Here is a 27793-nt window from a genome sequence, read left to right as displayed (position 1 = left end):
CTCGAATTCCACATACAGTGGGCTCTTGAACAATACTGAACTGTGCGGGTCTACTTATATGCAGATTTTTTCAATACAGTAAGTCCCCTACATACGAACGAGTTCTGTTCTGAGAGTGCTTCGTAAGTCCAGTTTGTTCGAAAGTCCAACAATGTTAGCCTAGGTACCCAAGTAACACAATCGGCTATATAGTACTGTACTATAATAAGTTTATAATACTTTTCACACAAATAATACATAAAAAACAAACAAACACAAAAAGTAAAGAAAATACTTGAATCTTACAGTATAGTACCTTGAAAAGTACAGTAGTACAGTACAACAGCTGGCATCCAGGGGCTGGCATCGAGTGAACAGGCAAGAAATAAAGATGTACCACTGTACTCTATACAGTACTGTACAGTAAAGTACACAAAAGCACAACCACTTGTAGAGGATGCACACATGTGACAATGTACGCCAGACACGTGAACTAACTTATGTGATTGGACATGGGAATGCGTGTTTGCATCTTTGAAAGTTCGCGACTTGAAGGTTCGTATGTAGGGACTTACTGTATTAAATACTACAGTACTACACGATCAGAGGTTGGTTGTATCCAGGATGCAGCACTGAGGGTACAGGGGAACCTCAGATATGGAGGAACCATGGATCTGGAGGGAAGACTATAAGTTATACTCTGGTTTTCCACTTCGAGGAGGGTCAGTGCCCCTAACACTCACATTGTTCAAGGGTCAACTGTAATTGTCTCCTAACTATATTCTCTTTCTGAAATACTACTTACTGAATATTCCTAAATCTTCTATTTCATTTTTTACAGGCATTTAACAAAAACAACTTGATCTTAGAGGAAAGAAACAAATACTTCAACCCACATCTCACTGGGAAGACCTATTCTAATGCCTACTTTACAGATCTCAATAACTATGATGAGTACTAAGAGTTCTTCTATTTTTGGCTTCCTGTAACTGCCCCAGTTCCTCAAGGCCTGTGCTCCATGACTGCCCATGTCTCCAAGACTTCAGAGATGGAGTTTGGGTACATCTCAAGTGCATTTCAAGCCACTAGTGTCCCATTGCTGCCAAAAAGACACATTCTTAAAAGCAACAAAAATCTAATCGTGAAAATCTGGTCTACAATTCTTGATCATTGTTTAATGAGCCATGGTGTGCAGGGTTTTTTTTATTGTGTTCAGTCCATTTTTCTAACAAGTCAGTTGTTTTCTTGAGCTTTTTCATAACTGTACCACCCACAATGGAAGAAGTCTTTAGAAATGTGAACATCTTCTTGACCTTGAGCGTAAATCTTCATGATGTTTTAATTCAAGAAATTAGGCACTTTATATGAGAGCCTCCCCACCTCCGCACGGTTTATAGTATTGATAAAATGAAGAATCTGAATGTGGCCATACAGTGACTCACCATGGATCTCCATCTTCTCAATCTGAATGATACTGTGTATGTTTGGACTTGGAATGCTTCTTGCCTGAGGTCACCCAGGGATTCAACCTGGCTTATATCTGCAAAGGTGATGGTATGAGGTGTGAGATGCTCTACCCTTGGTTTTGCTGCCATTACTGTATTGTCCCTGGGGTAGGTGAGTGTAAAGAGCAGAGGTACAGACACGATGAAGGGGGAACGTGTTCTACACGCTGTCGTGAAGCTCGCCTTATTCTGACTTGTGGATTTCATGGCATTTCAGGGAGCTCCTTGTCACGCATCGGCCTGGTAGCCCACCTGTCTGGTCCACAGTAACATCCTAAAGAACCACTCTGTAAAATAACCACTTGTTTAGCATTTGGATAACAGACTCTATACCTCCCCTCTCTCTGCAAAGAAAAATCTTGAACATTCATGATACTGATGAAGAAAGTATTGAAAGGACTGAAATATAATTGAAGACAACTTTTTTTATTTTCCCTGTTACAGAAAGTATTGAAAAACCTGACATTTAATGAAAAGCAAATTTTTTATTTTCTGTCTCCCTGATAGAACTAATGTATGGCCATCAGCCCCTACCAAGAGCATTAATGATGTGTAAAGCTGGCTTTCTGCAGCTTGTTGCTGTACATATTGAAGTGCTCCCCAAGTACCAAGCTGTCATTTGCTTCCTCTAGTTCAGGTGAGGAAATGTTCAGCTCTGGTGCCTCTTGTTTTTGATCTCAGTGCTGCTTTGCCATCCATCCACTCCCACTTCTCCCTGCATGGGGGCAGCAGCATTTCAAGAAGTACCTTGAGAAGTCAGGGTGTTGTCAAGTAAGAATTTTAATGGTTCCATGGTTCTGAGCTTCGATCATTTGTAAGCATTTCAGGATGTTATGATACTATCCAGAGGGGTCCCCAGGAGAAAAAAAAAAAAACAGGGTAGATTACTCGCAAAAAACTGATGCATAACATATGGCAGTTGGTTGAATAATTATTGAAAGTAAGAACAAGATTGAAATGATTCATTTTATGCCTCTGGGTGTCATGATAAAGGCCTGGGTGGACATAAAGACATGTTCTTATTGATAAATGAAACTTCAGATCTGGGAAAACTTACAGTGTGGGCATTGAGGGACACAGACTTTTAGCCTACACAGGTTGGTTAGGTTTTCACCCTATCCAATTTAAAGATTTGAAAAATCCTATGTTTAGTAATGAATGTTGATGAGTTCAAAATATTCTTATATGCCCAAATTTTCAGAAACGGCTCTACTAAAATTAAAGTCTAAATTGCAGTTGGGCTCTGGGAGGTCTGATAGATTTCAAATGAATGATTTTCCAGGTCTTTCCAGTGGGAAGTTCATGCTACATCTCCCGTATTCCTTGTATGCTGTATGAGATTGCTCTGTTTCTACGCAAAGTCCACACTTAGGAAGTGAAATTTAGCCAGATAGTTTTCTAATTTTCCTTGGGTTGGATTTTCATTGGATGCTTCAACCTGTCTCATCACTTTCCTATAAGAAAAATGTCCTCATTTGTGTAGCGTATTTTAGCCGGTTTTTAAATTCCTCCCCCGCAATATTTTCAAAGCTTAAAAGTTCACTCTCTTTCCCCTAGGAAAGAGGATACTGATATTTCAAAGAAGTATCACTGGACTTGATGGGAAATGCTTCCCAAATGACATCAAAGTTGGTCTTTAATCAATCTTGTGCAATGACTAGGGAAACCACCCTTCCCTACAACGGAATTTTCATGTTGTTGGTTACATAAATCTTTACAATTATCACTGCAAAGAAATTCACTCATTTTTGTTCCCTGACACTCTATTCAAAAGAAAATTGTTCTCCTCTCTCTCTCGTCCTCCTTCCCTCCCTCCATCCCGCCTTCTTACTTAACAGGATATCAGTTCGTTTAGTTTTAGCTATAATCCAAGTATTTTAAGAATCTATGGAATAACTTTTGTTTTCCCATCAGTGTAGAGCTGTTGCTTATGTGTTTATGCTTCCCCTCCGTAGCCCTCATCAAGCCGCCATGTGATGGGCTTTCACATTGGTACCTGCTACTTCTGCTGGAACCTTCATAAAGCACCTCTTCCTTAGGCTGGGATGGTTGGGATTCCTGCCAACACTTGTCACCTTTTAAATTACTGTGTGATTTCTTCATTCTCTTTATCTTTTCCCTCCCTCCCTTCTTTCCTTCCTTCCTTCCTTTCGTTCTGGTACAAGCGGTACAGATAGAGACTAATATTTTTAAATTGCATCTCTCTGAGCCTAACATCAAATGACATTAATCACAGTTTAATTTCTAGGGTTATTTCTGGGTACCATTGAAGTTTGGCTGGTTTTCATTAGGAAACTGGCTTTAATCTCACATTTAAATTCTTTGGAAGTGATTCCCCATGCTCAGTGCTTTCTCTAGACTAGACTAGTCACTGTTAATATCAACCCTGCAGTGCCACGGAATCCCCAAATAGCTCTGAAGATGATGGCTTTGATGACACTGAGGGCTTTGTCACCCTGAATGAGATGGACTCCATGAATTCTGAGGTGCTCTGGGGGGCACAGGATCAGCCTCTGTTGCGTGAAGACCCAGCATCCCCAGACTTGGGTGTTTCCTTACCCAGTTGTCTGACTCGCTTTAGGCATGTTTCTGTGCTGCTGTCCCTGGAAGCTTATGGGAGGTTCTGAACTTCCCTGCTCCTTCAGAGACATTTCACTAAGCCTATAGATTCTGACTAGAATCGGCATTAATACTGGGAAAAAAGAGGGTTCCCTGTGTGTGTCAAGGGTGGGCAGAGATTTTAAAGGAACTGAGAGGAATAAAGGGCGAGTGGACGTGAGGGCCCCCTGCTGTGAAGAAGCCTCTGTCCCCAGGAGGGTTCAGCCCATGGGAACGGCATGAGCCACGGGTCTGGCCCCATTGACTCACCAGTGATGCAAAGAGAAAGGAAGCGAATGTGGGAGAAGGTGACCTTGAAAAGAAGGGTACCTGGTCCCTCCCAGCCGAGTGTCCTGGACAGTCCCAGGTGGGGACCCACGATCCGCTTGCACAGTCCTGTGGGCTGATCCCTGGATCTTGCGGGATCAACTGCCCAGAGTGCAGGCGAAGGTGCCTCTATTTCCTTATTTATTTGCAAAAGGGTGAAATTAATGAGAATCAAAGCCTGTGTGGTGAGAGTTCCCACTGGAGACTTTGGTAGAGTTCGTGAGTCAGATGCCTTTCAAGTTATGGACAAAGTCTCAGCAGGGGAATCCCAGGGGCTACCTGAAGGGATGCTGTTTGTGTAACCACAGATCAAAGGAGATTTTATTAAAAAATATATCAGGTCTGCGTTCAGCTAGTCATTTTGTGTAAACACGTCCTTAATGCATATTGGAGGTGCAGCCTCCTTAGTGTCTGAATTTACAAATATCCCAGTGCCCCTTTATGAGATTTCCCTAACTTTTAGAATCAATCTTGTCCATTACCCCAACACTGTCAAACCACTTTCAGCATTGACTTAGCCCTGCGGGCATCAACTTTCCTTAGCCCCAGGATGTCTTTTATATTTCAGTGGAGTTTTCTTATGTGTAGCATTTTGGGGTAACTATATTTAATTCTGTCTTTCTGTTTCAGAAAGTGACTCTGGAACATCTATCCAGAGGCAACAGGTAGGGTAGCAGTAGTGGATGCCAAGCACTGAGTCTGCTCTCCATGTGGCAGGGCTGTGCTTAAATCTCACAGCTCCAATAATCCTTGTCCGTGAAGGCAGGGAATTAAAACACTAACCTTAAATCTACTCATATGCAAACTCTCTGCTCTTATTTTTTAAGATGATGCAAATTGGAGTACACAGATCTCATTGGCCATGCCCAGCACATTTATTCCTTCTACTGTTTCTATCATTTCATGGTAATTTATGTTGGCTTGGTGATTCATGTTGACATGACATTACCAAAATTGATTACCTCTGATTACCTATCCTTAACTATTATCAGACACTAGAAAGCCATTCTGATCAATGGGTGTGAAGTGGGAGAACATTCATCTTGGCCTGAGAAATGTACAAAAGGGAATGCCAAATATTTCAAGTGTATTACCATGTAAGATAAAATATTTGGAGACCAGTGGCCATTGTGGAATTTATTTCTGCTGTTCTCTCCTATTGAAGTCATTAATATTAGTTGATTTAAAGATGTTTTGTAACTCTATAAATATAGAACCAATGCATTCTGGTTATCCATTTTGATAACCTGATAAAACACAAGAAAATATATTGCTTTCATCCTTGCTTATTTTCTCTTTTGGAAATTGAAAAGTAATGAACAAGACGTAAAGTTGGACCATTGGCAGGGATTTTTAAAATGACTATTCCATAATCTTTGTTATGGTTTTATGTTAAAGATGTGTTATAGATATTTTTGTAGCAGATGGATCAAAGTGGGATTTTTTTAATGATCATATGTTGCATCATCAAAAATTTGGTACATGTTTCAGAAGCGTTAAGAATGGCGACCTGTTCTCTTTTGAAAATGTAAGTTCACATTGCAAAGGGTCTAAGAGCATCATCAAAACCAAAATCAGAGCCTGACATGAATGTACTGTTCCTAGTGAAAGGTGTCTCATATAGTATTTTCAAAAGACCGTATTAGTTTTGCCATAGAAAAGAAAAAAAGCTATCAAGCTTGTTTCCCATGATTCAGTACCAATTCTCATTCAGGCAAACATGTTTTACTTTGTTGCCATGATGACAGTAACCAGTGAAATATACTTTAAGACCAGAAGGGAGAAAAATTGAGATAGAAAACCACTCTATGGTATTTCTTAAACTAATGTGTTGGATGGGCAATAGAATTCATTCCACCCCTTGCAGATCAGTCAGAAATCTGAGGCCAGCAGTTCAAACACGATCCTGTACTTTCTCAGATTTTTGGAAACTTAATGCCAAAAATGGCCCAAATATTATAGTTCAAAATGATCCCCATTTTAGATAAATACAAGCTGGAGAGCAAAATCTGGATTCCAGAAAATCCAAACTATCCTCCTAACATGTCACTAAGAAAGAGCCTGATTAGTAAGTGCAGATGGTTTAATTTCCTATTAAAAGTTGCCAGTGCCTTGTTTAAGATAATGGTTTATCATTTCATCTGGATATTATTGGTTGAAAGCAGAGGACTGATTAGCTATACTTTGAAGAAAATCATTCTTATATGCGTCTTTGAACTCAGGAATAGAAAATGAACAAGAAGCACATCATCGTCAGATGTGATTTCCACCCGCACTGCGGCTATGATGCCAGAATGGGTGCCACGATGTGTTCAGAATTTAGGTGAACCCAGCCTTCCAGAAACTGACATCACTTTAATTCTACATTTTCCAAAAAACACCTTAACGTTCGTTCTGCAGTAGGAATGTCAATAGGATGCCTATAGAAGTTAGAGGGTTTTGTTACTGTCTGTCTTCAGGCAAGTCTGTAGATACAGGAAAATCAGACAAAGGCTGGTGATGACTGGCACAGATATGGTGAGTGGAATGAGAACCACCTAGAATATTGCCTGCTGTTTGTTTGAACTCAATGTCAAACTTGCTTCATAAGTTCACAAAGTTTTCATTCTTAGTCTGGGTTAAGAAAGTTAACAGTGTTTTCTCTGCTAAATTTGATTCCTTTTCCCCTGTACCATGACTGTTGGCCAAAATCAGACTTGAACTTCCGCACTTTGGGAGAAAGCACACTATGAACCTTCAACACAAGCACCTACATCCACCACCAAAATTCTACACTGTCTGCAAGGGAAGTGCACAAACTCAGTCCAATGTAGGATTCTTCAAAAGTGTGTAACTAAATTTGTGTGTTATGCCACTTGATGTGACTTTTGAAGATGTTATGAAATGTTAAATGCCTCATTCTGTGTTAATTTGCTGTTGCTGTTTTGTGATACAAAATAAACTTATTTGGGATTATTTCATTTTTTTTTCATGGAACCTTTTCCCGAAGCCACTTTGACCCCTTGGTAAACTTACAGAAAGTTACTGATCTTGAAATTAATTTTTAAAAGACCATATATATTAATCATAATGGAGCTTTCTTAGAATGAGGTAGCACTGTCTCCCCTTTATTGGAATGAGAAAAACAGAGCTTTGGTTGCCCTGTTGGAATGCTTGTGGATTTCTGGGTATTCCCCCTCAGGACCAATGTGGGATGGGGGTTTTTCAGCCCTTACATTTGACTTTCAAGGTTTCACTAGAAACCTTGTTGTTAAAAATGTGTAATACCGATTTCCAGTGGTCTTCATTTTTTTCTGTTTATCAATTCACTGGTCTTAAACGCTCACTTGAGAGCTGTCCAGGTCTATATCTACAAAAGTTGTTTAATGACACCTGGTAGATACATTGTTTTCAAAATCAGTTTAAGACACCATCTGAGGCAGTGCAGGCAGGGCGCCCATTGCCCGCTGCCCTGGATCAATGTCATAAGTTCAGGGAAGGGGCGGGCAGGTGCCTCCCAACCAGTCAGCAGAAACCAACTCTCACGGGCTCCCAGCCTCAACTCAGAGGAAAACAGGCATATTTTTGAGCTGGTATCCCCGAAGTGAAAGTGTCCCGCTCACTCCCTGCTCTTGGCGAGTTGCCAGGTTCTATAACCCAAACCTCTGCATCTTTTATGAATAATAAATTCATGAAGGATGATCCCGAGTATTGCCAACAGTTCCCCAAGCTTCCTTCCATACCAGCCCCCTCTTCATCTCTATCTGCCAACATTTGGGGGACAAAATAAGAGAATCCTGATTATGTACAGTAAAAATTGTATTATATTTTTTGTACTTAAGCTTTATGTAAATAGTTTATCTCATTCCATTGTAAGTTAGCACTGAAATAAATTCCACCATTTAGGAAACAATTTAGTAGCATTTTTCTTTGCGTAGCCTCAGTGGCCCCTGTGTCCCCAGATGTGCTGAGCGCGATCACTACTTGAAGGAGAGCGTTTCATTGGACTGAGACTGCAGACGACCTCTGGGGAGAACCCCATAACACGCTCCTGTGTGATCAGATGCCACAGCCTCTTGTGTGGAGGCCAAGACAAGACCAGCCAGCTTTGTGATGATTCTATGACGCCATGGACAACTTTTACAAGTATTTCCATGGACAATAAGAAGTGTGTGCCAAGGAAAATCGATCAGGTTTTTCATTTACAAGGAGTTGATAACCTGTTCTGTTGATGATCGGTTTACTGTTATGTTAAGCTCGCCTTCTCTACAGCACACCATATTCCACTCTTCCTTGCATAAAACAAGGTTTTTCTACAATGAACTGCTGACTATTAGCATGAACACAGCTAGAAGATGCCTGAAAGACGTATTTCAGTATTCATGATCCCATGAAATCTCCTTCTCTCTCTCCATATGTATATATATATGTATATATATATATACACACACACATATATGTCTAATATATACTCACATTCATGTAAATATAAACATACATGTGTATAATTTCACATATATATAATTTCCAGTTAGCACAAAGCTGAAAGGCCCATTTAATATGGATACAAACATTAACATAATAAAATAAAGCTATACAAAAATATAAACTAGCGAAGCATGTGATAATGATTAAACTACTTTTAACCCCAACTAATGAGATATTAATTTTTAAAATCTGTCTTTACCCAGATGATCCAGGCTGACTACACATTAAAAGACTTCTCTGCTTTGGGAAGATTGGATGTCCTTTAGCGCTAAAAGGGCAGAAGAATAATTTCCTACAGCTTTTTGGGGAGGTCTGTTTTTCCTGACAATCCAGGAGATTATTAGTTCTGGCTGCATGTTAGGATTACCTGGGGACTTTGAAAAATATATATGTCACCCAGACCCCATCTCGGACCAAATCAGTTTGGATTCTGAGTATCTGTATTAGATGAAATATTAAAATCTTAAAGCATTCCATGAAGAACCTACATTTGACTGTTAGTTTAGAAGGTGAGTGGAATAAATGCGGTCCCACAATTCTCTTCCTTGTGATTTTTTTTCTGAATCTTTGTATTTACAGTGATGGACTCTAATATTTAGACATTCTCACCCAATGCTCACGTATCCATCTCCTCTTTTTAGAATCTACTTCATTCACTCTTAACAAATACAATTGAAATGTCATTTAAAATACCTTTCTGGACATATTTGAAATATACAATGTAAATTTCCATTTAAAGTTCCTCCTTGAGCCCAGCTTGTGAAGAATAGTAGGGATGATTGAATGTATTGACTGCACAACTGTAGGGCATTAATGTAAGAAGAAATTTTCCTTAAAATAGTATCTGAAACTATGTTTATTTTCTGGAATTACACTTGTTTATACTTGGTTTACTTCTTTAAAGGAGTTTGTTTATAAAATCAAACAGAAAGTGATGTCTGAAATGACCTTTCTCTCATTAATCGGCTTGACATACATTTTCCTCTGGAGTATAGGAAGCTCTCACCCCACCCCTGCGATCACAATCAGAACCAGATCTGAAAACAACAGGAACACATTTGATAAACATTTGATAGTTCCGGGCAGTTCAGAGCTCCTTAGACCAGTTACTAAAAGCGTAACAGAGGAAACAAAGTCAAAAAGTAATAACCCTTTGTGAAATGATCCCTCATTGAGTACACAGGAAGTGCAAAAGTTCATCTCTAGTTTCAAAAGCCATTATTAATATTTTGAAAATGAGTCTTACCATAAAACACAGAGAAAACTTTGCTGAACTATAACCCAAATCTCTGCATCTTTTATGAATAATAAATTCATATTATTTTTCAAATTCATATGATCCAAATGAATTCAAATCAAATTCATATGATTTTTCAATCTTAATGCATGTGCGCTCCACGATATTTGTCAAGTATTTGCCGTGGCCTTTGCCAGAGGGTGAACTGTTCGTCACAGTGGTGGTTTTGAAAGCAGCTCTGTTGCCCCTTTCCTGTTTGCCCATTTCTCTTCCCCTCTAACCTTAAAAGAACCTAATTATAAGAGTGAGATCACTAAGCAACTGAAACTAACTCTTGACTTACGATCTCCTGAATGCTCACCATGTCTTGTCTAACCTGTTGATACTTTTCCTAGATAAAAAGAAGTAAGATTAGCTCTCTACCCCCAGTAGGCCCCGCTAAGCAGTCCTGCAGGCAGATCACTTGGGCAGGACAACGTCTGAAGAAAGAGTCAGCCGGTCTGCACGCAGTGGAGATGCAGAACCCAACCTCCTGCCTCAATGATTCACTGAGATTCTCCCCCCACCCCACCCCATTTTTCCCTTTAAAAACCAACCTGGCTGAGTGGAATCTTCGGAGTTCGTCTCTGGACACAAGTCCACCAACTTCCCAGTGCCTTTCCTTTCTACTGATTAAAGCACCTTTCCTTTCTGCTGACACTTGCCTCTCAAATTATTGGCCAAACCTGGGTTTGATTAGTTTCATGGGCCACCTTTCCTTAGAAAGCTGGGAGCAGTGAAGACAACCACACTCAAGTGCTGTGCAGAGGTCTGTCCACAGGTCTCTTCCTCGTCAGTTTCTTCCGTCTTCCTCTCTCTCACCTCAGCACTGCTGTCACCTCCTTGTTCCTGCTACTAGATGCCTGAGACAGGCGCCCCCTGGTGGCCAGGCATCGCCCTTCCCTGAGAGAAGCATGGTTGGGGGAAGCAACATGGCGCCAGGACATTTCCCATCAGGAGGACAGATGGGCAGCCAGGACTAGACAGCCATCCAGTGGGAGGATTCAAGTGCACACACTCGCAGATCAGCACGGCAGCTGGAAAGTCCCCATTCTGAATCTAGGAGGTGCTCCTGTTTTCTGAAGAGACAAGGGAACACACACTCATCACACTCGTACACAGGACAGCGGCAGGGGCTCCATTCTGAACTGTGAGAAACATTTTCCATGGGCTTCAAGTCATTCTAACCTAACTCTTTGTGACACATGCATTTTGTAGGACATATTCAGGATAGATCCCACTTTAAAGCATCTGAAGCTTATGTAGTTTGAGTGTCCTTGAAAGAAAAGGAATACAAAATTCACACGATGAAGTCAAGGATGAAAATTAAAGTTCATTCAGATTTAGAAAAGAAATCTGTACAAACTTCAAATTTAAAAAAATTACGACAGAAACTACATATGTAATAAATTGAAGAAAAATAACAGAGTACATGTGTTAACTGCCAGACAAAAACTATTCTACTGAGAGAATAGAAAATAATTATTAATCAAGGTGGATTACCTTGTTATGTGTAACCACATGTAAAATTTTAGCATTTTTAACAACATTTGGAACATTTCTACCAACTTCCCTTCAGGTACAAGCTAAGACAGTAGGATGATTACCTACGTAGACCAGCTTATGGCTCTGTGTTTCCAAATCTTTCTTCACTATTCACAGACTTGGGGGCTGTGCACTGCAGGACGGGCCCTCCAATGCCACATCTTTGTGTCAGCACATGGTGACATGACGGAGGGAGGTTGAGTGCTGCCACATCGACAACAAGACTCTGCAATAACATCACTTTACATGGAGGTGACTGCAAACCACGTGCACACTCTTCCCGAAGTCCAACTGAATGTAGTCCCCACCTCAGTTTCCCCACAAACCCTCCCAGAAATGCCCACAGCCACTCCAGTGCCCCCTACTAGAAGGGGAAATGTGATAAGGGGGTGGGGAATCAGGATGGAAAGAGGAAAGAGTCTTACATGCAGTTGAATTCTTTACCTGATCACATTTTAGAAAATCACTCATATTTTAGAAAACCACATGACATGTGCAAGTGAGGGGATGAAGCATGTACTCCATTCTCTCCATGATACTCCATCTCTGGACCACTAGGCACAAGGTCTGTGCTGGAAAAATGGGAAAACAGAGTTGGCTAAGACAGCTGTGCCTTTGGATCCCTGATGACAGGGAGGCCGTGTTGGGCTGGCTTCAAACAGTGACTCTGTCCTTATGGCTGCGACCTTGGGGCTATTCACTCCTCTGCGCCTCAGTGTCTCATCTGTAAATGGAGACAAGAGCATCGATCCACCTTGTTTTATGGCACTCCATAGCTACCGCGTTTTTTACAAACTGAAGGTTTGTGGCAACCCTGCATGGAGCAAGTCTCTTGGCACCATTTTTCCAATAGCATTTGCTCACTTGGCGTGTCTGTGTCACATTTTGGTAATTCTCACAAATTTTCAAAAATTCCACCAGCAAAACATTATAATTCACTGAAAGCTCAGATGATAGTTAGCATTTTTTAGCAATAAAGTACTTTTTAATAAAGCTATGTATTTTTTTAGACATAATGCTATCACACACTTAATAGACTACACTATAGCATAAACATAGCTTTTATATGCACTGAGACACCAAAAACTTCGTAAGACTGGCTTTATTGGGATATTCACTTGGTTGTAATGGTCTGGAATCTAATCCACATCTCAGAGGTCTTCCTGTATTGAAAAGTCCTTTTTTTTTTTTTTTGCGGTATGCGGGCCTCTCACTGTGGCCTCTCCCGTTGGGGAGCACAGGCTCCGGACGCACAGGCTCAGCAGCCATGGCTCACGGGCCCAGCTGCTCCACAGCATGTGGGATCTTCCCAGACCAGGGCACGAACCCGTGTCCCCTGCATCGGCAGGCGGACTCTCAACCACTGCGGAACCAGGGAAGCCTGAAAAGTCCTTTTGATGATTCATCGAGTTAACACAAACAAGCACGTAGCAAAAGGCCTTGCCGCATACAAAGCATTGAACAAACACGTCATTACTATTATTGCTTTCATTGTAAATGGAAGGATAATGTGAATAATATTTGAACGAGTGGTACTTTATTGAACACTCCTTGGGGCAACTAGGATGTTATACAATTAAAAAGAAAAAAAAAAAAAAAACTCCACAGCATTTGAAGAGGGGAAATGTGCTTTCAGGCCAAGTGATTATCAGAAGAGAGACGTGACCGTTGCAGGGAAACAAAGAATCTGGCTGGTCAGATGGACATTTAGGGGATTGCTCAAGGGTCAACAAAACACAGGCAAGTAATGATTATCCATGGTAGAGGTGCCAACAGGAAGGGAACATTTAGATGCTCGATTGCTCTGTTCTGTGGATATAGAACCACCTGTATCCTCTCTTCACGGTATAATGGAAGGACTTGCTCAGACACATGGTATTCTTACAGCTCTTGGAAAGGAGGCTTTCTGTACATCTAAGGCGATATTCTCATGATGAGTATGTATTATGTAAACAAAGAGTGTGAGGTACTTTAATTTTTTCAAGAATTATGGAAAAGATAAATTTTTTGTGGTCAGTAGTCAAGGTTGCTAGTTACCTTGGGCTCCTTGACCTTGAGATAACCAGAGAAAGTAACAAGTTTTTAAAAGACAGGTAGTTTTGAATATTTTAGTTGTTTCTAGTCTATTTTTCTTTTGTCAAGAGAAATGATGATGGGAAGCCCTACAGGGTAAAAAACAACAAAAATCCAACCTCTGAACTTCAGAAAGTGGAGACCAAGGTCATCATGACACCACACAGGCTGCTTGAGAACTTGAGAAAAACCTGCTAGAGAAAACATATTTTATGACCTGAGTATTTTATGTTTTCTCATTTGATCTTTCGGTTTGCTTTTTCACTGCTTCAGTTTTTTCAGAAGTTTTATGAAAATCAGGATATGGAAAAGTTGTAAAATACCAAAATTCAGACAGCCTGCATCCTGGAATTTTCCAGAAGTGTTCCCCTGCATGGAGGGGGCTCCAGGTAAGAGGCAATCATGAACAAGTAAAGTCAGCTGGAATGGAGCCATGCAAACTGCACCCACAGGAGGGACTCTAAAGCCACTTGGTGGGGTCTTACTTGCACAGACTCACATAAATACAAAGTAGCCTTGGCCAGATTCTGGTGTGTGAGAGCAGCAGAAAAAGAAAACTTTGTAGAAAACAGAACTAAATGTAAACATGTCTTTTTAGCTATTGTGATTCAGTCCAAAGGAGAGCCATTCACAAAAGAATTGAAAGTTTAGACATTTGACAGTAAGTGGCTGCCCACTGCCCTGACGATACTGTCTTCCGAGGAGGACAGAGCCAGGTCCAGACCCAGCTTGAAGACCGGGGGCAGGGCTTCCCTAGTGGCGCAGCGGTTGAGAGTCCCCCTGCCGATGCAGGGGACACGGGTTCATGCCCCGGTCTGGGAAGATCCCACATGCCGTGGAGCGGCTGGGCCCGTGAGCCATGGCCGCTGAGCCTGCGCGTCCGGAGACTGTGCTCCGCAACGGGAGAGGCCACAACAGTGAGAGGCCCGCGTACCACAAAAATAAAAAATAAATAAATAAAAAGAAGACCGGGGGCGGCAGCAGCTTCGGGTGACAGAGCCTCTCGCCAATCCGGCCGAGGCATCCAATGGAAGGGCCTAGACATGTGACCAGAACCTGGGCGATGAGATTTCTTTGGAAGGAGAGCGGAGAACCCACCACAGCCGGTGATGGGAGATCAACGTAGGAAAGTGAGTAAAAGCCCCTATGCTGTGCCTGGAAAGGGGCTCAGGTGTCGCTCTGATTGGAACATGAACCAGGATAACACTTTTTGTTGTTGTTGTTCTTCTTCTTTTGTGGTACGCGGGCCTCTCACTGTTGTGGCCTCTCCCGTTGCGGAGCACAGGCTCCGGACGCGCAGGCTCAGCGGCCATGGCTCACGGGCCCAGCCACTCCGCGGCATGTGGGATCTTCCCGGACCGGGGCACGAACCCGTGTCCCATGCCTCGGCAGGCGGACTCTCAACCACTGTGCCACCAGGGAAGCCCCAGGATAACACTTTTGAAATGACTTAGTTTGCATTTCTGTTCCCAGTCTTCCTGTTTATTTGTTTTCCTTGCTTCCTCTCCCCTTTGAACTGAGGCTGGGCCGTGAGTCTCAGTGCTCCAGCCAAGGTGTGAGTGAGGAGGAAGCCACCAGAGGAAACCGAGTCTTCCTGGCGTCCGGTGCGACCAGGTGACACAGAGGTCCCCGTGCTCTCCCTCGATGTACTAGGAAGTCGGGAGGGTCCCGGGCCTGCTGTGGTGAGAAGCAAGGGGGCCCCCGGGTTGGGCACAAGGTGAGGCGGGCAGAGGCTCTGAGAGCGCTGCGGTGAGGCGGGCTGAGGTGTGATGGGATCAGCGGGTGGGGGGAGCCTGGAAGCAGTCTCAGCCACAGCCGAGGCCACCGCCCAGGGAAACAGATGGCTCTTGGGTGAAACTCCTTCTGTGAGTGTTTATCTGCTTTTGAAGGGTTTTAAAGAGAAGGCAGCTATCTTGGGGCCTCTTGGGGAGCACAGTTTTGGTGTGGTGTTGAGAAGCGGCATGAGTTGGGGAGAATACTGTCTCCCCACACTGTGTGCGGGCCCAGAGCTCTCCGTCCCCTGAGCGCTGGGTCTTGGGAACGAGAGCAGTGCCCTGGGCGAGACCCCTGCCTTTCCCCCGAGGGGGGTGGTGTCGAGTGGTAGCAACCGCAAGCAGAGGCAGCAGCGGAGGTGCTGATCTCAGGGAGGGCAGTGGGCCCAGTTGAGGAGAACGGGGCCCCTTCCTGCGGTGTGGCCATGGGTGCGCGTCCTGCCCTTGGACACGGCCCCGGGCTCCCAAGGTCCTGGGGTGCAGGTGGCCGCGGGCCGAGCACCTGCGGAGCACCCGAGGGGCAGGCGAGGTCGAAGCGCTGAGCCCGCAGGTGTCCTTCAGCTGCGGGAGCACATCTGCTCCAGCCCACCTGCCGCGCGTCACCTCCCAAAGGTACCCGGGCCAAAGAGCGCTCACAGCTAAACCAGACGCGCCTAGAAACGGGCGCGAGCGAGCTCCGCATGCGCGAGAGGACAGCCTCGCATCGCCGTGCGCAGTTGGCGGCAGGAGCGTGGGACGGTGTGCGCGTCATCACGACAGCACAGCCGCCGCACGTGCAGTGGGAGAAACGCCAGCGCCACGTGGGAAATGCCTGGCTTGAGGACGGCCAGCAGGACGGCGGCATCAGGCATCTCAGTAAGTTCCACAACTGCCCGCACCCAGATGTGATCAGCCTTCATCGAGAGATACCCAGATTCGGTGCTTGTCGCTGTCCTTCTTCCTCCTCCCATTCATCCGCAGGTCCCTGTCCTCGCAAGAGGGAGGCCGCGTCCCAGATCAGGTCGACTGACTGCGTCCAAACGCCTCATCCCTGGGGAGGGACCGGCACCTGCTCGGCTAAACGTAATTCAGCAAAATCATCCCTTTGCCAGCAGCCGAATTTAAATGCAAACCTGCTCCTTCATAGGAGCAATCTCATCGGAAGATGCCTTCCTGAAAACGCAAACCTCTGTCTAAAGTTATGCAAAACTGGAATTCGTGAAGCTGGGGTGACTGCTGGCTCCCGGCTAGCGGGCCACTCTGCGGGCTGCTGTGGGCACAGGAGCGGCGAGGGGCCGTCAGATGCGGGGCAGCCGGGCCTCTGCTCGCAGCCCTGGGTGCCTGGAAGGAGGAGAGGCGTCAGGCCCTGGTGTGAAGTCGCCGGGACCGGGGAGGAGGAGACTCCTGAGAGACCCTGTGGCCTCTTTCCTGGGAGGCGGGGACCGAGCAGAGGAAGGGCAGGTGTCACAATCAGCAGCCGTACGTCCAGGCAGAGCAGAGAGTATTAGTTGGTGAAAGCCTGAGACGCTGCTTGGGGCAGTTTGCTGGGAGGCCGGGAGGAAGCAGAGTTTGAGGGGACAGAGCGTTTCTGTGGAGCCAGGTGAGGGGAGAGAGAAGTTAGAAAGGTCAGAAGGGGCCCGCCATGGATGGCACTGGGAGCCTTTGTCAAAAACACAAACAACGCAAAATGAGTGGCCTTATTGTTTTGTTTGTTTTAAATTGTGCGGCTCCTTTCTCTTTAAAATAAAATTTATATGAAGCACAATTAGAACAGTTAAGAGTGGAGCTGGTACGGCGAGGCATAGAGAGACCTTATTCTGAGCTCTCACCCATGGCCAGCGCCACAGGTACCGTCCAAACTCCCAACCACACGGCTGCCCTGGGAAGAATCAGCGCCTGGAAGACATTACCGGGAAGGGATGGTCCTTTCATAGACCCGGAGGCAACAAACACAGCACAGCTAGGGAAAACGGCTTTGTGATCTAGAGGGAGAGAAAGAAGGAGGGAAGATAGGTGTACTGAGAACACGGAAGGCCCCTTGGGCAAGTGCTGGGCTTGTGTTGGGCCCTCGATCCTTGGCAGTCAGCAAATGTCAGGTTGCCAGGCCTGGAGACCAGGACGCTCACCAGGGTGAGCTCTCAGTGCTTAGAAAATAGCCAGCCGTCCTGTTTATCTTAAAACCCATCACTGTGAACTTTACAATGTGGTCAGGTTATTTTCTGGAAGCTTTTCAGAAAACAATTTTCAAGAGTGTAATAAAATGAAAATGGGACCTAGGTAACGATCAACCCTATTATCGAATAGTCTAAGAAGTTTTTTGGGCTTGTGAAGGTGATCCTTTAGTGAGACAGTGGGATGCTACCCAGCCCAGGTGGAAATGCGCTTTGAATCTGCTTCTAGTACCGGAGGGGTGGCAGCTCACTCTCCTTGCCCAGCTTACTGTGGCTAATGGAAAGAAAAGGACTAGATGCGTGGAAACAACAGAGAGGAAGGGATTAGGGAAAATACCCGGCGTGTCTCAATCCTACATCTCTACTGCCGCAACTGGGCATCGTCATTTACAAAATTTTGATAGCCTAAAACAAAAGCAAGTTAACACATGTAACTCACAAATGGATTCGTTAGAGAGAATATTGCCAGTTTTGTCTTGAGAAGACAATCATTGTTTGTTCCATTACATTGGATTCTCCCTTTAACGATTATATGTGTTTTGAAGAGGGAAACTATTTCTTTTTGAAAAGCAGGTCTGCATTGCTCTTACATCACCTGTAAAGTACTGTAACCAGTGCTTACCAAGTCCCCTATTCCTATGCTACCCATTCTGCACAAAGTCACAGAGTGTCTCTAGGGAAATAGAATATATCTACAGAAAAAGCTGTGATACTTAAGGATTTCCCATCCAGAAAGTTCTACCATAAAGCCTGCTGTCTCTTAAACTAAATGCTCTATTAAAGCAGAAGGTTGTGCAAATTAGACTTGAGGTTATAAACATTCTTGTAGAGAAGTAGGGCACAATGGAACCAGGCAATGTCTCTGCAAGGATGGTATTCTTTTGAGCTGGAGCAAACTAGAATTGACCTTGTGATACAGGGTCAGGAACTGGGAAGTCAGGCCCATCCATGACATAAGGATGAACAACCTGTGCTCACTACTTAGGAATCCCAGGCCCATGTGAGACCAAGTTCCGGGCTATGGTTGGAAAAGAGTAGCCCGTGACAATGAAGAACCCACAGCCTGTGTGATGTGCAAAAATCTAATATAGAAATAAAGGTTGAAGGGTAGTCTATAATGATAAAATCTGCTCATGTTCTAACAAACTTAAAAGCAAATCTTAAAAAGATCAAAGCAATTGAAATGAAACATAATTGGTCATCAGAACAAGTTCCAATACTCTATAGAGGAATAAAATAAAGTTCAACATTAAACAACACAAATTTGAAATTTTCAGCACCCATTAACACCGAGCATGCAAAGGAGAAAATATGACACAAATATTTGTATGCAAAATTCATAGCAGCTTTGTTCACTGTAGCAAAAGGGTAAAAACATTCCAAATGTCCAGCAACTAGTGAACGATAAATTGTGGTATATTCATAAAATGGAATTCTGCTTAGTAACGAAACGGAATAAACTGCTGATACACACCAACATAACTGAATCTCAAGAGCATGATACTAAGTGAAACAAGCCCTACACACAAAAACATTACGTGATCTATGAGTCTGTTGATATGAAATTCTAGAAAAGGCAAAATCATAGTAATAGAAAACAGATTTTCTTTTTATTGAAGTATAGTTGATTTACAATATTATATTACTTTCAGGTGTGCAGCATAGTGATTCAGTATTTTTATGGATTATACCCCATTAAAAGTTATGAGAAAATAATGGCTATAATTTCCTGTGCTGTATAGTGTATCCTTGTTGCTTCAGAAAACAGATTTGGGGTTATCTGGGCTGTGGCGGGAAGGGAGCTCCTTCTTTCTAAGGGAGCTAGAGGGACATTTTAGGGTGATATAAATGACTATAATGGTTAAAAGAATGTACATATTTGTCAATAATGATGAAAGTTTATCCTTAAAATTTATTTTGTGTTATTTATATATTTCAGTAATGCCAATGGAAAAAATTAAGTCTAGAAACTGATAAAATATTGTGGACCAGACAGAGACAAATGTAAAGTTTCATTATAAATTCTCCACATCAGAGGGCAATGCATGTCTCCCTGAAACAGTTCTCACACAAGGTAAGGAAAGAATATGGGCCCATAAGAGAAGATCCCACCTTGAGAGATATTCAGACACTGACATTAGTTGATGACCATTTGGGTTATTTCTAGTTTGGGGCTACTTCAAATCTTATAAAATGATTTGAAAATAAGTATGTTTAAGATGTTTGAAAAGACAAGAGAAATGGTAGAATCTATAAGCCAAGAATAGGGCATGATGAACAAAGAAAATGGAAAGTCAGAAAATCCATCAAAATTCTGAAAAAAAACCCTATAATCATTGAAAAAGATCTCAAAAGAAGGGTAAATGGTAAATTAGATATGAATGATGAGAAGACAGTAATTAGAAGATAGAACTGAGGAAATAAGACAAAATGAACCACAGCTATGAAATACAAAATAGAAGTTAAGAGTCATGACAAAAACAATGAAAAGATTTAATATACAGCTACGTCTGTATATTAATACTCAAAAGCACTGTCGGATACCAGCTTATACTATCTTGCTTAGATTTAATGCAGTTGATAGAAAAAGGATTAGACACTCAGGGAAAAAAAAAAGGAAAAGATTTAGGGAAAAATATCTAAGACATATCTCAATGTCCCGGTATTCTATAAATGAATAAAACAAATGACAAATTCTGGAATAATAGTTTGTCAAAGTGAGCTAACTGTCCATAAAAGATTGGTGTTCCCCAATTATAGGCCAGAGTTGTTCCTGGGAAGTGGCTATGCAGAGAGAGACTTCATTTCCCTATCCTAGAGCCTTTAAGTGAGGTAAGGATTCTGACCAATGGGCTGTGAGCAACGGAAAAGGATATATCTCACTTCCAGTGTGAGTCTCCAAGTGCTGACTGGAGGTGTCCATGAGTCCTTGGGAGTTAAGGCATTGGCATTGCCACTGGGGACCCTCAAAAGACTCAGGATAATTAGTTGCTGATATACCAATATATCAATAATTCATGCCCCTCCCCCCGCCTGCCCCGGCTCCTGGCCTCACTGACCAGGGTAATATATGTACACAAGAACCAAACTCTTATGGTGTTTGAACCATTATGCAATTTGAGATCTATTCTTTCAGTCAGTTTGCTTACCCTAAATGTTAACACACATCACTTAAAATGTCTCTTTCTATAGAAACATGCTTCCTCTTTCAGGCATTTAAGCCCTTTGATCTTTTAAAAAGATAATTGTAATATTTTTCAAGACTGTTTATTTGGTCAGTTCCCTCTGCTGTATCATTAGAGATAAGCAATGTTTAAAATGGCTCTGATTCATAAGAAGATCTTGAACTTAATGAAGATCTTGAACTTACACCATGTATATTTTCTCCATGTTAGCCCAACATAATCAAAGTACTTACTAGAAGATAGAGGTAATTTCTTAAAGAGACAGAGATTCTATATTATGGCTTTGAACTGCTCAAGGTCATGCCTAGAGAGAATTTCAGTACCTTTAATGTCAAGCCTCTGTGAAAAATCACTGTTGTGTTCATGGAGATTATGCATTGATGAGAAATGGAAAATATAAGGTTCTGGAATCCTCTAGGAAGATAAGATACTTTAAGTGCTTTCAAGGAGAGAAACCTTCTAAAGATGGAAGCCATGATTTGAGGTTTTAGAAACTTTAATTACCAACCCTTACAGAGTCTAAAGAATCTCACCCTGTTTCCACTTGCTGCTGGCTGTGGAGCCTTCACGGCACCTACCTGTAGTACGTCTCATTGCGCCTCTCGAACTTGGACAAGATAGAAATGATTCTAAGTCACAGATTTAAGGGAGGAGAAGGTGCTGACACCTATATGTAGAAGCATACTAAAAGAATGACAATGTTAAGACAATAATAGCAACGTTTATGACATTCATTCATAACTGAGTTATATTAGAGTAAATATGAACATATTGAGTTATATTAGAGAAAATATGAACATATTGAGAACATAGAGTAAATATGAACAATTGAACATAAATGTGGCAGACGGCAAGTTAGAAGAAAGGTCTTTGGACTAGCAATCGGTAGATCCAGCCTCATTCCTTGATAAACTATTGTGATATGTGCATGCAAAATGGTACAGCTTCTTTGGAGAACTGATCATTTTCTTATAAATCATATATATAGGTGTGTATCTATATACATATATATAACATATATGACTCAGCAATTGCATTCCTACAGAAGTGAATTTTATACTCACACAAACACCTGTGCACAGATGTTTATAGCACCTCTATTCATAGTGTTTCTACTCTTCTTAGCAAGTGGTCTTTGCCCTCCTGCAACTCCAAGTGTCATCTCTACTCCAGACAGGAAGCAGGTAGGAGGGCATGAGGAGGAAAGGGTGTCCCTGCTGTGGAGTAGCAAAATATTCCTAAGAACTGTTGGCAGACGGCCGCACCATCTCATCTGGTTAAACCTCCAGGTGCAGGGGAGTTTGGAAAGTATCCTTCTTTACCTGGTACACTGCAATTCTAAACAAAGGAAGGATTCTCTTGGGACGAAGGGCAGGAGGGTGAATATGTGGATAAAAAGCAGTACCTGCCATATAAACCTGTCATCCAGAGATGACGGCTATCACTTAACGTTCATTTTATTAGGAATATACAAATGGTTTTAGAAATACAGACTTGAATACCTTTCAAACCATTTCCCCTCTCTTAACACTGTACATGAATATGTTCCAGGAAACAAGCTGTTTGCTTCTTCATCATGTTAAGTGGCTCATTTTTTCTCCTGTAAGGAATGTACAACCCCTATTTGGGGGAAGTTAGGTAGTTTCCAGCTGTCATTACAAACAAGGCTGTGATGACTATCTTTGTAAGTATGTCTTAGGATATTTCCTGTAAATAAAATTACTGGGTCAAAGTTAGGCAGGTATCTGAGGCTTTGGATTACAAAATTGCTCTTTAGAAAGGTTATCCCAATTTGTATTTCCACCTGCTTTCCACATACCTTCTCTAGTGCTAAGGGGTATCATCTTTTTCTAAAAAATCTTTGTAACAGGGCTTCCCTGGTGGCGCAGTGGTTGAGAGTCTGCCTGCCGATGCAGGGGACACAGATTCATGCCCCGGTCCAGGAAGATCCCACATGCCACGAAGCGGCTGGGCCCGTGAGCCATGGCCATTGAGCCTGCACGTCCAGAGCCTGTGCTCCGCAGCGGGAGAGGCCGCAACAGTGAGAGGCCCGCGGGCCGCAAAAAAAAAAAAAAAAAAAAAATCTTTGTAACATCATTCTGGAATTGTGAGCGGTGCTAAGAAGATGCAGATAATTAGGAGAAGCTGAGGTACATCTGTATGAAAGGCGTAAACCATCTCAACTGGAAGATGACCAGAACCGGGTCTGGGACAGCGGTGTGCTGTGTGGAATAATTACGTGGTTGGCAGTCTTTGGGTTGCCAAGTCCCTAGCGTGTTAGTGATGGAGCATCAGTCCTTTGCCGCAAGGATCCTTTCCACCCCAGTGAGTTTTGAAAGACCTTGGAGGGTGCCCCATGTACCCTCACAATCCTGTGCCTTTGTCCTCCTCTCTTGGCAACCCCCCGCACCCCGCCCCGCGCTGTCCCACCGGCTCTGCCTACAGAACCCCTGGAAGACCCCCTGCTGTCCCAGTCTCTGTCTCAGAGCTGCCGGACCTCCAGGCTGCAGGCTGGTGGGGAGAAGAAGCCGGGAGGCAGGAGGGGTCTCCCCGCAACAAGGTGCTTTGCTTTGTGACTCTGGACACAAGGTCAGCTGCTCAGCAACCCGGGTGACAAAGTTCTTCAGCCAGGTCAGCAGTCTGGAGCATCTGAATCCTCTCTTGCTGGGAGGTTTAAACCAGCTCCAGGGACCTCAGCAAGCAGGTGTCCCCTGACCCCTCAAAGTTCTCCTCTTCTCAGTTTAGTCTCCCCTCACCAAAATATCCCCTCTCCCCTCCCATTTTCAAACTCAAACACCATGTGTGTGAATGGAATGAAAGGATCCTACTGAGGGGCTGAGAGGGGGCTTGACCCCCCGAGCAAACTGCCGTCTCACGTGCATTGGCTTTTGCGCTGCCGTGAATTCCTTAGACACCCTGTGCAAGTGCTCAGGGCCATGGATTTTCTTGGCAAAGGAGCAAAGTGAAACGTGGTTAGCCTGCAATGGATGGAATGCATTTTAAATAAAAGCAGGGACGTGGCTGGTGGTGTTATTTCACTTTGGAGCTGTCTGGGGGTGTAATAGAGCCCCGTGAGCAGTAAGGAGCAGTGGTAAGATGGAAAGTGCAGCAGCATGGGAAACGGATGGACCTTCCTCCCTCCCTCCCTCCCTCCCTCCTTTCTTTCTTTCTTTCTTTCTTTCTTTCTTTCTTTCTTTCTTTCTTTCTTTCTTTCTTTCTTTCTTTCTTTCTTTCTTTCTTTCTTTCTTTCTTTCTTCTTTCTTTCTTCTTTCTCTCTTTCTCTCTTTCTCTCTTTCTCTCTTTCTCTCTTTCTTTCTTCTTACTAGCTCTATAATTTTGACATACTGAACATCTGTCTTTGTTTCGTTACGTAGAAGATGAGTGTGAAACTATTACTTGCTCATAACTCCTGTAAACCTCCAAGCACACTGTTTGACACCTAGAAATGCTCAATTACTATTACAAATTATTGTTTTTACCTGTTTTTCTACTAGGAAAAGTAATACACTTCCAGCTTTGAAGTTTCTAGCTCCTCTTTTGTCCTGGCCCATTCACCCCATGCCTCACATGCTCTCATTGTGGATCTTAAAACCTTTCCCTCATAAGGTCCCTGTGTCCTCCACAACCCAGTGGGCAGGCCCCAATTTCCCCCTCTCTGTGAAAAATATTATAGACTCCTAAAATATGAAAGTTTGAGAAATTTTATTATTAGTCTGAAGCTATACCATCACTTTGGCATTTAACAAACAGATAGTAAATGTTATATACGTGTTTGGGCAGTAAAATCTAACTGGAAATGGCAGTGTGCTAGCCCGTATGTTGCTTCTCAACATTAAGCCACCTAAGCTAATTTTATCCTTAAACCATGCCTACTGAGGTATGTCCCATTATTACCCTACCTCTCAGATCAGAAAACTGAAGCTCCAAGAGCTTAGGTAACTTTTCTAGAGTCACATGGTTCATGAGGGAGGGGCCAGGTGCACCCAGACAGGCCTGCCCCCCAGTCAGTGCGCCTGGCCACTGTGCTCTGATACCTGCAAATGAGATGTTTCTGTTTATTCCTCAGCATTAAGTACACTCCACCAGTGCAGCGTGTATATTCACGAGCTGGCAGCTGGAATTGTCTTGATTAGGACAAAGCACAGGAGGTCCCCCATTCCTCTTGCTGGTGATTTATTCAGGCTGGGTCAAGCCAAATTGATTATGTTCAGTTTCTCATCCCATAAAATGGGGTGAATAATCGCAGCTATTGCATAAGGTTGTTAGTGAGGACTAAATGAGTTCATTTAAAAGGAGAGCTGGGGCTTCCCTGGTGGTGCAGTGGTTGAGAGTCCGCCTGCCAATGCAGGGGACATGGGCTCGTGCCCCGGTCTGGGAGGATCCCACATGCCGTAGAGCGGCTGGACCCGTGAGTCATGGCCGCTGAGCCTGCGCATCCGGAGCCTGTGCTCCGCAACGGGAGAGGCCACAACAGTGAGAGGCCCGTGTACCAAAAAAAAAAAAAAAAAGGAGAGCTGGCTCTAGATAAATGTTAGCTATTATTTCTTCTGCAAATTAATATTCGTTGGTGGTTACAATGGACTGAGCTTTGTGCTAAATTTGTCTGGAAGAAATATTTTGATAAGAAAGCCACTTCAATTCATGAGAAGGCCTCCAGAGACACAGAGAGAGGGATTTGGAATTCTCCAGACGAAACTCGGGAAGGGAAAGAGGAGCCCTGAGACCCAATCAATGAGGGCAGAGCTCAGCTAGAGTTGAAGGTGAGGAAAAGGGACTTGGATTCTTAAATTGTTTAGGGAATTTGCTAGAAAACCTTCCCTCAGTCTTAGTTTGATTCAGAGAGACTAGTCAAAATGAATTTGGTGACCACTGAAGGCAATTGCTCTGCGTTTGGAGATGACTCAGGGGAGTACGTCTCTGGACCAGGATCAAAGGACAATCAGGGCAGAGCACAGGGTTTAGGGGAAGATAGGAAGCTAGGAGTTTCTCCATGATGGATACATTTCATTAGGATATTGGGTCTGATTGAGGACATATGGTAGTAATGAATGACAGGGAAATGCAGTATTCTGAAAACTCCATGAAATCGGCCTTAGGGGGCAAAAATAAGATTGTTACTGAAGTGAACACAGCACTAGGGGCATTTCTGGAAGAACCAGGTTCCACTGTAGTTATAATTTCCCCACTGAATGAAAAGTCCTTTCATAATATTAACTAATATAAAACAGTTTTATTGTGCCAATAAATTATACATTTATTCGATCAACAAACCTTTCTTATACACTTTATGCCAGGTATCCTGCCAGGTGCTGGGAAGACACTGATGAATAAGACAGTGTCTCTGTTCATGATGAGGTCACACTGAGCAGCTCTGCGGGTGAGAAACAATACAGTGTGGTCAGTATAAAGGGCTCGAAGAGCGGCTGACATTTCAAAGAGGACAGGCTTCATGGAAAGGTGATGTTCCTGTTGCCCTTTGAAGGGAAGAAGGATTCCGCTAGACGTGAAGAGCAGCAAAGCTCGTGTGCTGGATATTCTCCATCTGTTCCTCCAGATCTGTTCTCCACCTATCTATCTCCACTGCTCTGTGCCTTTATGCACTGCTTCCGTTGGTTCATTTGTCCCCAGGATTCCAGCTGAACTTGTGCAATGAGAGGTCCTAGGAGCAGATCATAGCTTGGGAGGAAAAGAAAGTTTGAGTAATTAATCCCAGTTCACTGCCTACTGGACCATGGGTGGACAGTGGCTGTGGTCCTTCACTGAAGGGCACTGCTTCTTATGGGTGACCGTTCTCTGTAGCTACAACTCTCTCTTTGGGTTCTGGAAGCTGCTCTCCTCCCTTGACATACACCTATGGTGGGTCACACCTTTCAATTGCTAAATTTGGGGTGTTAGAATGTCGTTTTGGTTCTATTTTAACCTTGCACACACCGTTAACAATATCCCATTGGAGTATGTTAATTGTTCTTGGGAAACCTACTGATGCAGCCTTAAGTATATACCATGTCTCCGAAATGTACAGCTTATGCATAGTGGTGGTTGTTGATTTCCTCAGAGAATGTGTCCTCCGATTACAGCAATCATAAAGGCCCCATCGTGCTTAGTTTTGCACTCGGTACCAACCATGATTTGGGTCTCAAAAAAGGTAAACCTGCAATAGTTAGGAATTGTGTAGTATCTTTTTATTTCTATTCAAACTCTGTATTTGCTACTATGTCAATAGTTTTAGGAATAACTTATTCTCTATTTTTAATTAGCAAACTGTTACAATAGAGTTTGAAGGGGGACTATATTTAAGCATATTCTCTGAGGAGTAATGCAACTTAAAAACAGCTTATTAGCAACAAGAATGTTAGCTAGGATATTAAAGAAACATTTGAAATTATTAAGTGCTTTTACTGTCTCTTAAATTATGCCAATATAGAAGAGACAACTCAGTGGTTCCTATATCGCATAATCAGTTACTATGAATCATTTAAAGATCAGGAAAGAATTGTTATTATTAAAATTGAAATTAACTTTGAATAACATTTGAGGAAATGTTTTACATTCATGATCATATTACTTTTACTGACATGAAATAGTACGTTAATGGGTTTTAGCTTGCAAATCAAATGAATGGCTCTTAATCCTTCCACCACCATGGGAGAAATCAAATTTTATGTACTTTCTATTATGAGGTCATCTCTTCTGTTTTCAGCATTTTCACATCATGGAAGCAGCTATGACTCTGCAAACAACACATGGGTTAAAGTCAAGGAGTATTTAAACCAAACTGGATGATTCTCCCTCCACTTCTGGCTCCCTTTCATTTATTTATTTTTGTTTGTTTGTTTGTTCATTTATTTTTTAGTATTTCCGCCAAATTATTTATTTACAACTTTGTTTCTTTCCATGGAGCACAGTGTTCCATAGT

At 42.9% G+C, this 27793-nt stretch overlaps 1 protein-coding gene across 5 annotated transcripts in view; it reads left to right on the top strand.

The window, feature by feature from the left end:
* SEMA5A (semaphorin 5A) overlaps positions 1-10785 on the top strand; it is a 484691-nt gene extending 473906 nt beyond the window's left edge. For 4 of the 5 annotated variants that reach the window (XM_060146858.1, XM_060146860.1, XM_060146857.1 and 1 more), the window contains exon 23: positions 821-3884. In XM_060146858.1, coding sequence (XP_060002841.1) covers positions 821-940 — 120 coding nt within the window. In that variant the 3' untranslated portion in view covers positions 941-3884. Of the gene's footprint in view, positions 1-820; positions 3885-10542 lie in introns of those variants that run through there. The other variant, XM_060146861.1, reaches the window with a different exon arrangement.
* The last annotated feature ends 17008 nt before the right edge of the window (positions 10786-27793 follow it).

Source organism: Lagenorhynchus albirostris, chromosome 3 (assembly GCF_949774975.1).
Source record: "Lagenorhynchus albirostris chromosome 3, mLagAlb1.1, whole genome shotgun sequence".
Classification (NCBI taxonomy): domain Eukaryota; kingdom Metazoa; phylum Chordata; class Mammalia; order Artiodactyla; family Delphinidae; genus Lagenorhynchus; species Lagenorhynchus albirostris.
This window is presented reverse-complemented; position numbering and strand designations above follow the sequence as displayed.